The sequence below is a fragment of the Phalacrocorax carbo genome, chromosome 2, assembly GCF_963921805.1.
Source record: "Phalacrocorax carbo chromosome 2, bPhaCar2.1, whole genome shotgun sequence".
Taxonomy (NCBI): Eukaryota; Metazoa; Chordata; class Aves; order Suliformes; family Phalacrocoracidae; genus Phalacrocorax; species Phalacrocorax carbo.
Genome location: NC_087514.1, coordinates 156,875,237 through 156,888,709, shown reverse-complemented (window position 1 = coordinate 156,888,709; position 13,473 = coordinate 156,875,237). Strand labels below are relative to the sequence as shown.

Here is a 13,473-nt window from a genome sequence, read left to right as displayed (position 1 = left end):
TTTTAAAATTTTGAAGAAAATATTCAAACTACAGTCACTAAACTAAACTCAATAGGTAGTTAGGCACAGCAAAAATCAGTAGCTTATGCTTTTCAGAACAATTTTATGGAAACTTTTTTCCTCTTATTTTTGTGGCCACCTAATGTTAACAGGTTTTAGAAGAGTACAAAAACCACACATATAAAAATAAATTGGATTAGTACAGGTTTGTGTGATTAGTGTTATGTTCAATACACTTTTTTGTAAATTCTATTCTTATGCATACTTGTGCTTTGTTTTGTTAGAACAGACTCCTTTTTCTGCTAATGTTTCCTTTAAAGTTAGTTTCATGTTATTTTTACTAAGTTCAGGAGACAGAAGTCTTCTGTTTATTTACAGAATAGACATAGCCCAGAAGCTTCCTAGGCAAAATTGAGTTACCCAGTGGATCTTTCAACCTCAGCCTTGGTCTGGAAGGACCTCTAGGGGTGCAAGGGTAATCTAGTGCTGAAGGACAAAATGCTCTAAAGAAAGTCTATGGCCTGATTCTTTGTCCAAAGGAGTTTTACAATTGACCAGATGTCATCCTTAATGTAAAGAAAAACTCACATCTCTGTTCTTTTAACAAAAAAACCATACTATTGCTAATACTAAACACTAATAACAATACTAAATACTAATAATACTAAAGTATTTATGATCATTAGCATCCCAGGTGACTCTTCATTTTGTTTATTCTGTGGGCTAGTATATTCATGCAATACTGTGTGTAAGAGAGTCTAGTATTCACAGGTAAGATTATTTACAAGTATATTAAAATTTGTTCTTCCATTTTCATGATACACGTGTCATAGTACATTCCATAATATCCAAATATTCATACTAGAAGAACAGATCAGAAAACCTTAAACTGTACAAATGCTGTAAAATCAGAATTGGGCCTAGCAAATGAGTTCTGTGCTTTAGAAACACTGAAATGAGCAAATGCAAATAGAAGTGGAATAAGGGCCCCTAGCTCTCTCCTGTTGCAAAATGAAATTCAACAACACAGTAGCAATTTCTAAAATCTTGTAGTTCTTACTTTTACAGGAATACATATACTGAGATAAAGAGATCGAGTACATGTTGTGGACAGTTTACTATTTTCTTATCAGGCACTTCCACACTTTTTACAATGGTGCAGTGCAAACCCGAATTTACTAAAAATTTATGTAACAAAACTGGTATTCGTCATGGTATTTAATAATCTTTATGCAAGTAGTTAATGATATCCCTTTTGACACATCTCTCCTTCAATTTACCTTAAGCCTAACCATCACCCAAAAAGACGAGATCAGCATTGCCTGAAGTATCTCTTAATAATAGCAGCATCATTAAGTAATGAAAAATACAGAATGTAATGTAAATAAATATAGCATGACTTCTAGGCACATAGAAAAAGCATTGGTAGATGGCTGCCCTGCATTACATTTTGTTGAGAGGGAGGGATTCAATTTAGTCTCAGTACAAACAATGCTTTAGTCCAGTACAATGAACCACTTCACAGACAGTAGTAACGCATCTGTTTTCTAAAGGTAGTTACAGACATTCAAGACAGTGTCTGTGTCAGTCCTGACCTCACTGCCTTGACTCCACTTGTCTTTGGTAATGTATCTGTATTGGGTAGTGGGTAGCTCACCCAGGATGTTATCTCTGGCAGCAGCCTACGAGTGAATGCTTCGGGAAACTGGCCGAATAGGGGAATACTTCTTCCATAGATAATGCTTCTACTTATGCATAAGCTTCAAGAGTGTCATCACATTTAACAGCCCTGAGGATCTTTCTCTCCATGGATTTGCCTTTGTATGACCCTATGCATTCAAATCACATAGCCTGTAACTTGTATATATTGTTTTTTTGTGTGATTCAATAAAACTTGGGCCAATTCACGCTAAGATTAGACAACACTGTATTAACTGACCCAGTCATTATTTTAAGTAAAGTGGACACATTTCAGTCCTTTACATTCACAAGGCATCTTGCCATATATTAATAATGTTGACAGAGATTTTAATACCCTCTGAGTACAGCTAGGAAACATCTCTAGCTTGTTCATTCTAGATAGAAGATGTCAAAATATGTCCACACGAAAGGAAAGATTGCAATGAGGCTTGGATTGGGTTAATACACCTTGACATGTGTTTCTAGCACGGTAAAATCATGCTATTCATTTTCGCATAGTGCTGCCATGACCTCACCAGAAACATAAAAGGGAAAAAAAGACACTTCATAAATCTAAAACTTTATCTTGAAGGTTAGCAGTAACTAGTTTACTTATAGGAAAGAGAATGGAAGTATATAATAAAGGTTTAGATCTACAATTTGATGTGATAACAACATACAGATGGTTTGTTCAGACACTGTCATACTTGTCAAATTGGCCCCTCTAAATATAGACAGGAGCACTAAAGAATACTACCAAAAATCTAACATAAAATAAAATATTCTATTTAAGGGTGATTATCAGGAACTTCTAGTTAATTTCAAAATGTTAAGCATATAGTTTTTTTACAGAACCTGCCAATATACCATTTGACATGGAATAAAATATGAACATTTTGAATGAGTAAAATCAATGCAAACTGTGGAAGCAGACAAGATCTTTCATACCCTGAACAATATCAGTGAACTTGGCAGATAAATAATAGATGACATGCTTACAGTATTTTTAAATAAGCTTTCTCATTTCAGTGCATTTTCAGCATAAAACTTCGGTACCTATTAATAAATCGCCTGTTCAATATTTGCTCACCAATCTCTATAATTTAAACCTTCTCTAGGGTATTCAAATCTGCCCAAATAGATGCATACCTGAAGATATATATATGTCTGTGTGTACGCATATATATAAATAAATATAAAATATGTATAGAAATAAGTCCCCTTTGAAGTATAGATACAAGTCCATATCCTAAAAGACAGGGAAAAAAATTTAATTGGATCTATAATGGAAATTCATTCAGCAATGAAGATACAGGCACCAAACAGACAACAAAGACTGTTTCTACCTACTCCGTTAACATTGTCTTCAGAGAACCCATACAGAAAAAAATTTAAGACTTACCACAAGAAACGTATTTTGCCACCTTCCCTAAAATATGATCTCCTTAGTTACCGTAACTTTGAGGGCAACCTCACACATCATTCAAAGCATATTGTTACATAATATTTTAGTTTCCAAAATATTTTGGATCCAAACACTTAGGATTTAATTTTGAGTTCTTTTTGTTGAAATTCTAGGTCAAATAAAAATTAACTATACTGATTGATGTCAAGTAAAGACTTTTTGGTTTGAGGTGCTACCAATGAGCACTAAAATCTGAATTCAAGAAAACATCTTTCTGTGTAACAGCTGGTGGATGCAGAACCTTAAATGCCTCCTGAAACCTCACAACTGCATGATACTTGCATTTTTATATTGTGTCCCATGAAGAGATGGATTTAAACATATGCTTTCTTGTTTCCCTTTTCAGATTTTATTCTGATAATTTTTGTCCTTCTTTAACTGCAAAGTATATAATATTTGCACAGGAACAGCTTACCTTCTCACAAGCCAGCACTATTGTATCCACTTTTTGACTTGTCACCTTTAAGGTTAGAAAAGAATTATTGTCTTGTCCCACTGAAATAATCAGTTTATGATCTTCACGCAAAGAATATTCCCTGAGTAATGACACTGGTACTTGAGAAAAAAGGATGCAGCCCTCGGGCCATGTTGCTTGAAATGCAATCAGTGCTTGCATTTCCCCTTTCCTTCACTGTAACATGCTATGCATTTATTCTGACTATCTACGTTAGATATCCACGATATTCTATCTATCTATTGTATTTTTCTTAATAATTTTTTCAGTACCTGCTTTAAACATCTCTCTTCTGATTTTTATCCTCTCTGGTTTATTATTTGTTCTTTTGTAATATTACTACTACTTCCTATTCCCATTTTCTCTGGGTTCATTTCTGCAAGTATAGTCAACTTGCATTTCATTCTTCTTCAAATTACTAATATGTCAAACACAAACTGCTTCTCTATGATACTAGTTCATTTGCTAATTAAGTGCTGCTCACTACTTGAAATGCTATCTTTTGTTAATTTGAATTTTTACCTCTTGACCCATTTTCACTCCACATGACAATGTCTGGGTGGAACAACCGTGTTTTCAAATGGCAGCAATGCGTGTGCATCCCCAAGCTGTCAGATGATAACAATGTTTTAGAATGTGTCTTCAGAAAAGTTGGGAAAACAACACACTCTTTCCATTTTCCTCTTCAACTATTCTCAACTACAGAAATGGCCGGGCTTTTAAATACAGAAAGAGATGGCAAGAACTGCATGTCTTAGCTAGAATGCCAGCACATCTCTGCAAACCAGACAGAACAGGTCTGCTGGAGCTATTCCACACATATTAGAGTCCAGAAAAATCCAACCAGTCAAGTATCTTTATTCAGGAGAGAGCTTCATCTCTTCATGATAACATAAGTTTTACAACGAACTCATCCTTGTTAAGAATATCCTTCTCTATTAGCCTCAGCAGAAAAACAGATAGAAAATAGGTAAAACGTGACAGAAAAAGTACTTCTTTCAACAAAAAGAACAAGAGATAGGATCTGCAAAGTGAACATATTTGTTTTTCCATTTATGCTGTATTTAAGATCTCTTGATATCTTTTTGAACTACTTCTAAGTTCTAACACAATTTAAAGTCCAACATAAATTTGCAATAAATCCAATGACTTAAATTAATTCTATTTTACTTATAACTTAAACACATACCAGCAATCAAGTGGTGCATTATTATTAACAGATTATTACAGTATTAGGATTTGTTATACTAGAAACTTCTAGAAATAACACAATGAAAAACATACTGTGCGTAAGCCCACTAACACCGCAGTATGAGAAATACAGATGCATTACTGCAATTACAGCCTGTTTATAGCCTTGAGTTTCAAACAGTTACTGAATTCTACATTCCTGATATCATCTTATGTGACATTTGCAATCAGCATACAGCATACAGCAATTGATGCTTCCAGAAATTACTACGGATTTCCATTAATTCTGACAAAGTAAAATGGGAATTATTTAGAAGCAGAATATACCTGATAGCTGTATTGAACACCAGCATCTAAATTAATAGAAAAAGTATTTTTCCTACCTTGTAATCATCCTCAAGGTCATTATATCCACAAGTACTGAAGATGTCAGGAAAAATGTCTGACCATCCATTACTTGTACAATTTTTGCTAATATTTCCTGTAAAGCAAAATTTGAGAGTTTAAATCAGAAAGACTCAGAGTTCTCCTCATCAACAAATCTTCAGACAACCTAACTTTGTAATTCTCTGTGAACATGCTGCATTTCCTAGCATTCCTGTTAAAGCAACCCAGCCGTTTCCTTTCATGTGCTCTTCATCCATATTACTTTGGCTTGTACTGTTCTGAGTTGCCTTTACACTAAAGGAAAATGAAAGGAATTCCAAGCTGTGGTAGCAGGCTTCTGCTTTGGTATAACAGCTATTTCTGTTACATCTGCAAAAGCCTGAAATATTTTGCTGTTTTATCTAAAGTATTCTGGAGGGAGCTCACTCTATAAAGGGGATAATTTGTAGGTAAAGTAATGTGACAGAAAAATAATGTAAGTAAGAGTTGTTCTAACCTCCTGTTTAAGCTTTTCTGAGAAGGTAATACCAAATGATCTATGGAAGAGCTATAAAAGCTCTCTAGATATTATGGTGATGAATTGCTGCTACAGCAAATGTTGGTAGAGTTGGTAATGCACTTTAAAGGCCAAATTATGTGATAGGCTGAAGAATGAGGAAATAAATATGCATGCTGGATATCACTCTCTGAAACAATCACTGAAACAATGTAGTCCAAGGAATGTACAGGAGATATGCAAGTATGGTTGGAAAGGAATTTTGAACATCTACTAATTTCAGAAAGGATTTTTTGGTTGGAACTGAAAGAAGTCAATGTTTCCCAGATGAAGTCACACAGGTGAGATGGGGGCAACCCATGATTCTACTTCTTAATCTAATTAATATGAACTAATGTTCAGACAATAAGGAACAGCTTCAATATGAGAAAACTGAAGAGTTTCATGTCACAATAAAGAATAGTCATTAAAATTACTATAACTTACTCTTACAATGTTAAATCATAAACAACTTACCTCACCCTTCTTATAGCAATTTTTATATCCATGATACTTGAAATCTATAATAATATACTGCTTTGGTTTGGAGTTTACCACTGGTCTTTGACTGACTTAAAGATGCCTAGTTTTCACCACACAAGAACAAATTTATGTGTCACAGATGAACTTTGGCCAAGAAAAACCAAATGTGTTTACATACGCTCCAAATTAAAGCTTTTGTGATTCTTATCTTGCTGATTGGTTACTGGAATTTCTTCCTTGCATAAAGTCTTCAGTGGAAAGTTGTAAATATCCTACAAATGATTGACCAACCAACAACCAAATCTTTCATGCTTATAACAAGGCCTTGACCTCAAACCACAGCATCTCCTCAAACAACAGGACGACTTCTACCATTTGGCATAGACATGGCATTTTTTAAAGAAAATGCAATCTGTTTATACATTCTGAAGAGTTAGATTCTCTAACCAGGCAGAGCAAAGGAATGTGTTAACAGAACCAGAAATTATGTCAAAGCCAGTTTTGCAAGAAAAAGACTCTGTGTACTCAAGATGCTGAAGTATTTTCTACTGTAGCTACTGTAAGGCCTTCTAATTTAAAGACAGGCAAAGTTCTATGGAAGACATTGTTTATTTCTACACCGTCATTCCATGCAATTAAATACTTCAGATGGCAACCTCATTTAAAACCTGTAACCTGACACATGCATTTGAATAAAAAATTCACAGAATAACTTTCTGATACTCATATATTTACATCATCACATACAATATAGAAAAAACTTTACAGGAAAATATGACTGTTTTTACAGTAAAAAGTAATTTAATATAAAGCTACTAATATTCAACAGAGAGTTAATTATGTGGTATGCTTAAACTATAACCTTGACCATCACAGAAGACATTAAGAGCCAGTTCTCCAAACACTGTAAAGGTGAGAAAACAACTACTTTTTTTAATTCACAATTTAAATTAAGAAATCCTTTAAAGAACTGATGGTATTTAAAAGCCTACTTATGACTTGGAATACTTCCATAAAAAATAAGGTAGTATAGTTCATCTTGTAGTAGAATTTTAATTCCTCTTAAACCTCGAAAAAATGAAAACGTACATTTCACAAATCTGGCTAAATAAAAAGAGCTAGATTTCTTGTTTAAAGATATTTTTATAATTTCCTGACATAAGAATGAAGTGAATTTGAAATGTGCTGTGTATGAATTAAATGTTATATATCCTTAGCGTAACCACGTTATAAAGGTGCTGAGATACTATGTTAGATCTTAATTGAATCAACCATGCAAGATGTTTGCTGTCTTCTTTCTCTGAAATTATAGAGACAAGATTTTAAAAATCCTGTTAATTGTACAGGTACCTCTAAGAAACCACCCTCTTTCCACAAGCAAGAAGTAAACAGGTAACTTTAAAAAAGCTGTACATGGGAAAATCAGAGCAAACTATAAAAAGGAAGTGATCTTTCAGTCTTGATGACTTGACGACACCATGCCCAAGTGAGACAGGGTTGTAATGCATGGTGAAGGTTTCAGAGTTAAATATTTATTGCAGTTTGCAATTGCAAATAGGCAAATTAAAATGTTATTGTAATGTAAGATAGTAACATTAGTAAAATATCAAACATCCAAACTCCAGAGAGAGTGTGCATGCTCTAGTTTTTGACAAATAGACAGAAGCAGTATGATTTAATTCAGATTTTGAATGTTGATATTTATTAGTTTGCCTTGTCTGATGACAACACCTTTATATAGTCATTTGAGTCATTTGAATACTTTTACAGATTTCACAAGATTTACTGAAGATTACGTACACTTTCCCCTTTATAAACTGTTTATAGACTATCCATGATAAACTAACCAAGCTTCACCAGCTCCAGGAATGAAAATATTTGCTCATCTGTAGACTGTTTTAGTTATCTATTTTTTTACTGGAACAAGACTTAATCAACAGTTGTGAGAATAAATGTATTTTAGCCATACCCCAAGTTAGCCTCTATGTTAAAAGTAATATTGTTAAAAAGCTCTCCACGGGGAGGAAAACGCAGAATTAAATCACTGTGATAAGTTTTGATCTTTCACCAGCTCTTCATGACAAAGGTTTCTCACCTGAGCAATGGGGAGAAGATTTTTCCTGATGCATTTTGAGATACACATGTGAAATGCTACATGTGCATAATCTATTTTTAAAATCCCACAGACAAGCCAAAGTGCAAAATTAAACTGCAGTATGATATATTGACAAGATGGTGCAGAAGATGATAGACTTAAAACAGTTAAATGTTTCAGCAGTCTGAGACACTGAAGACCTCTTTTCAAGTTGCATTAAAAAGCAGAATAGAAGGTTTCATAATAACCGCCTTAAATTGTAGTAGTGATAATTTTTAGGTATTCTGTGTTAATGTTGGCTCATGATTCTCATGAAGGCAAGGCAGAGCTCCTCTCCTAAGTACAGAAGGAATGACCTGCACATGATCTGCTGGCAACTGTTAAAGATGTCAGTCTAACATAAATAGGTCAAAAGAAGCAAACAATGTGTTCAGCCTTGATGAGTGTCACCACATCAGAATATATATATTTAGTGTCTGACTCAAAGAACACCATATGGACCACTAAGACAATTATTTGGTTTTTCCATGATGTACCATGAACAGCTCTGTTAAGAATCTATTATTTTAACTCCTTAAGAAGAAAATAAAAACTTTACACCGCAAACCCCGCCCCATTTTTAGCATATTATGTTTTTAGCATATTATGTTATAAAATACCAAAGAGAAGCCAGCAAAAATACACCTTGAAATTAAATACCTGGTTTTCCAGGAAAAAAGCTAAATAATTTTGGGCAAGGGACAGTGACAGTCTCTCCAATCTTCGCAGGACGCCAACAGGTGATGTTATCCCAAACTCCAACACATCCTGAAACAAAATCAGCAGTAACAGACTTGAAAGCTCAGTTTGGTCTGAATCACCCTACTGTATTTACCTTATAAAGATTTGGTGGAAGCTTTGGTTGGTAGTTCAAGAAAGACTAGAGGCTTTCAATAAAGTTGCAGAGGTGGTATTTTGTATGAAAATGTTAAGGGAATCATAACAGTCTGTTGATTAACCAGCTTATTTTTAGGTCAGTTAATACATTGTTTGCAAAATATCTCATTAAAACTATGTCATTTTGATGAGATCATGCTAAGAAAAGATACGAGAAAGTTAAGAAAAGTAAAAGTAGTTCACTGGACTCAGCATCACAAATACAATGGGAGCACATCATGACTGGAGAATTTTTGAAACAGTGGGCATGGACTAACAAAATCATTTCTCCTAAACTGTATAGCAGAGATGTGAACAAAGAATGCTTCTGTATATTTATTTCAGGAAAGGGGGATCATAAAACGTTATAGACATGTTTTATAGTAGTACTAGTAACAACTTGTTACTAGTAGATAGAAACTACTTGTTATGGTTTTGCCCATGCTGAAGCGAGCAATCAGACCACTCTTCACCAAGCTGAACAAACTTAGCTTTTGGTCAATCATTATATGCTGCATATTCTAGTCCATCTCCACGCTCTCTGCTGAGCTGATTAATAGCTTTCCTGTACACAGCATCCCAAAACTGGACACGGTACGCCACTGGGATGCACCCTCACAAGAGCCAGATAGAGACAGACAATTGCTTCTCTTGTTCCACCAGTTTGCCTATGTGGCACAGTATATGGTTAAGCATCATCTCCATAAGGGTGCACTGCTGACTCATGTTTAAATTAATGTATTTCTAAAGCAAACACCTAAAATGGGTCAGAAGAATTTCATCCTAAAAAATGCTTATTTCTTCCCAATAGAGCCTGAAGCTGTTAATTCAGTTGCAGAATCTGGACTGTAGATACCTGACTTTAATCAATCCCACCTTTATTTGCTTAATACTGTGTGACTAACCTCAGCTTGTCAAGTTCTCCAGTTACCTGAAGAGGGTTAATTATTTTGGTTCCTTTAGTAACTTTGACTCCTAGGCCAATGTATCGGATTCCTTCTTTTAGCCTTACCTTAGGGTAAGGGAGATTTACGTAGGACTAGGAACTGTGACAGTGGCATTCTTTTCATCTGTATTCCACAGTTGGCTGAGAAGTTTCTGTTCCCGTTGACAATTCACTATTTTCAGGTTTCTGGTCCTTACCTCTTCAATAAGTATTTTTAGCAACTGACTCAGAATGTAATACTCTTTGAATTCTGTAATCATTCCTTTTTTTCTCCTGATGATCATGCAGAGTTTGTCTTTCTCTAGCCTATCTGCCCTCACAGCTGCTTCATACATTCCTTTAAGAACTAACTCATGGGTTTTATCTATGCTCTGTTTTACCTGACTACCTTCTACTCCCTCCAGCACTTGTGGCTTTTCTTTTAGCATTAGTAATGGTATCTCTGACATAATGTTGACTTGGCCAAGGGTATATAACTTAAGAGGTTTACATCTGAGCAAGTTGTCTTTGTAACTTTTGAAGTCAATGGAATTTAAACATGCTTAGGTGCTTCCTGAGTTGCAGTACTGGATTAAAATCAAGTCCTACATCTCTGTGATGCAACACCATGGCTTATGCAGAGTAAAAGAATATTTACTTCAGCCAATTCAGGTCATGATTCCTTCCCAATTGATTTTAAGCCAGAAACAACATCAACAACATGACATACAAGAAAGACAAAGAAACTATTTTCTTCATCTGCCAGCACTCAGAACTAGAGTGACAAAATGCAACTCTTTTAGCTTTGATGGATGTAGTGCCTGAGCCAGCATAAACAAGCCCTGGAGTACACAAGAATAATTAGCATCTTGTCCGACTTCAGAGCTTTTTAGTTCATCCCCATTTCCACTAACAAGTGACAGCTGAGATGAGTCATGAAAGTGTTCATGCACACCCATCAAAGCTGATGACTTTCACAGATTTTCCCTTTTGTTCAGTACACTCTCTGTAAAATGGTGGATTTGCTACAGTAATCTGCAAACAGTTCAGAGGCCTTTATAAAATTTTGGTACACTGCTGTATGGACTGGTCTAAAAAGGCAGCTAAACAACAGGGACTTCAGAGATCCATTAGTACCTTTTCCACAAAAAAACACTAAACTCTTACTCAAGCTTCACTTATGTGAAATATTATACAGAAAAACAGGAGCCCAAGTCCTACTCCCACCAAAATTAATCAACACAATTTGTATCAGATCTCGAAGCTAGCTTGAAGGAAGGAAATCACTCTACAAATTTTTTACATTCAAAACGTTACAAGTCACTAACATGTGGTGTGGAATGCACTTTTTACCTCAGCTTTTCCTTAGTATTTTAGGACTTTACAGACATCTACAGCACAGGAGAGAAGGATACTTTTTCAGATTCCTTAAATGAAACAGATGAAAAAAAACACAAAAGATGTGTTTCCTACATCTATACTACATTCAGATGCATCAACAATCATGAGAGTGAAACTTAAGTGGCTGCCATCAGAATTCCAAGAACATTAAGCCTCAATTTATGCATATTTAGAGGCTTATTTATAATGGTACAGGAAATCTGAGAAAACTGCTAAAATGTCCTGGAGGCATTTATAGTCACTGCATGACTTCAGTGTGTTTCTAAAAACTGGTCCAGGGCTGAATGCTGAAACCTTGGTGTTACTTGTGCGCTGCTAGGGGCTGTTAAAAGAACAACAGTTAAACAACATGCACTTCTCTGGGCTTTCAACTCACAACTTTCCTCATTTCCCCCTCCTATTACTACAGATTTTTGACAATATTGCAACCATTTATCTTTTTCTTCTCTTAGAAAAACACATCCTTATGCAGAGGGGGGGATACAATTGACAAGTCCATTCTTACTGCACTTGCCTCAATTTGTCTCTTCCATCCCAACAACTTTTTTCTATTGTACAGCACAAGCTTAACTGTGCACAGCTGAAACTAGCAATTAATTTCCCACTGATCTTGGAAAGTCAAGATGTGGCACAACTGGAGATCTTGGTGAGTTTCACAGGTCTTCAAGCAGATATTGCTCTTTACCCACCATAGTATCCTTTTACTACCACAACATATGTAATATTGTCAGAGGGTGACAGAGCATGACTGACTTCATCCTAAAACACATGAAAACAGGCCAGATTAATTGCTCCCAGCAATTGCCTGTTTCTCCCCAGTGACTATAGAGCAGCCTACAGTGCTATAAATACCTATACTGCTGGAAAAATGAAGGTGCGATAAACGCTATGTTAAATGCTTCTCTTTCTGCACATAGAATATCTAGTTTGATCAAGCTTGATATTCTACTCTCTACTCTGTCCAGCCATTCATTCATTCAGTGTTAGGATTTAGGGACTGTCATCCATCACTGCTACATTTCATAAAATCATTATGTACGCTCTTATTCTCTGGAAATTTTACCCATCTCTTGCATATATAAGCCTGTTTCCTACTATCTCCAAAGGATATTAATCAATTAAGACACAAATAATATTTATTTGCAGCTTTAAATATGGTTTTAATTTTTAGTTCTAGTAACAATTCTACCAATAACTCTATAGAAAATATCTCACATTTTAAATAAAACTTAAATTGCTCCAACGTTTATCTTCATGTCTGCAATTTTCTTCATATTTTAAATTTTTTTCTAAGTACCCCAAAGTATTTTAATGTACATTTATACCCTTTTACATTCATTCATTGATTTAGTCCCTGTTTGCATCCATCTTCAATAAATCCTCAAGCCTTGAATGTTTTTGTCCTTTCACCCTGATATAAACATATATAAAATCAGTCCAGCTCTTGATCTGTCTTAGCTCCCCAACTTTTCCTGTGCAATTCTACTACTATACTCTTTACCTCTTTCTTTACCTATTAATAAAGCTAGCGAAGTAAAAAAAAAAAAAGGTTCTTCATCTTTATTTTCATGGTGTCTAGAAGAACTCCCTTGCACCCTACATGTACCAATCTCTTTTCAACCTCTTCATTTCTTCATTTGCATCATTTATTTCTCTGGTGTGTCACTCGCAGCATATCCAAGGAAACAACCAATCTTCCCAGAAAACCTTCACTCAATGACTTGCTCAGAACTGTGGCCACGCTGTCACTCCTCTACTGCTCTTCCCTCCCGTTCTTCCAAATGATACTGCAGATGGTATTCTTAGTTAGTTGCAATGAGATCACTTACTTTATTTGGATGTTTGGTCTTTATGCTTGTGATGCATTTGCAGATACTTTATAATGATAGGAAATGTAACAGACTATAAACTACATTTTGTTTCTGACTTTTTTCAGCTTATG

General features: G+C 35.0%; 1 protein-coding gene across 3 annotated transcripts in view; it reads right to left on the bottom strand.

The window, feature by feature from the left end:
• The window catches only part of VIPR2 (vasoactive intestinal peptide receptor 2), a 57,859-nt gene that overhangs the window by 32,859 nt on the left and 11,527 nt on the right, over nucleotides 1-13,473 (bottom strand). For all 3 annotated transcript variants that reach the window (XM_064445010.1, XM_064445009.1, XM_064445011.1), the window contains exons 3-4: nucleotides 8,990-9,097; nucleotides 5,174-5,271 (exon numbers count right to left, since the gene is read on the bottom strand). In XM_064445010.1, coding sequence (XP_064301080.1) covers nucleotides 5,174-5,271; nucleotides 8,990-9,097 — 206 coding nt within the window. The remainder of the gene's footprint in view (nucleotides 1-5,173; nucleotides 5,272-8,989; nucleotides 9,098-13,473) is intronic.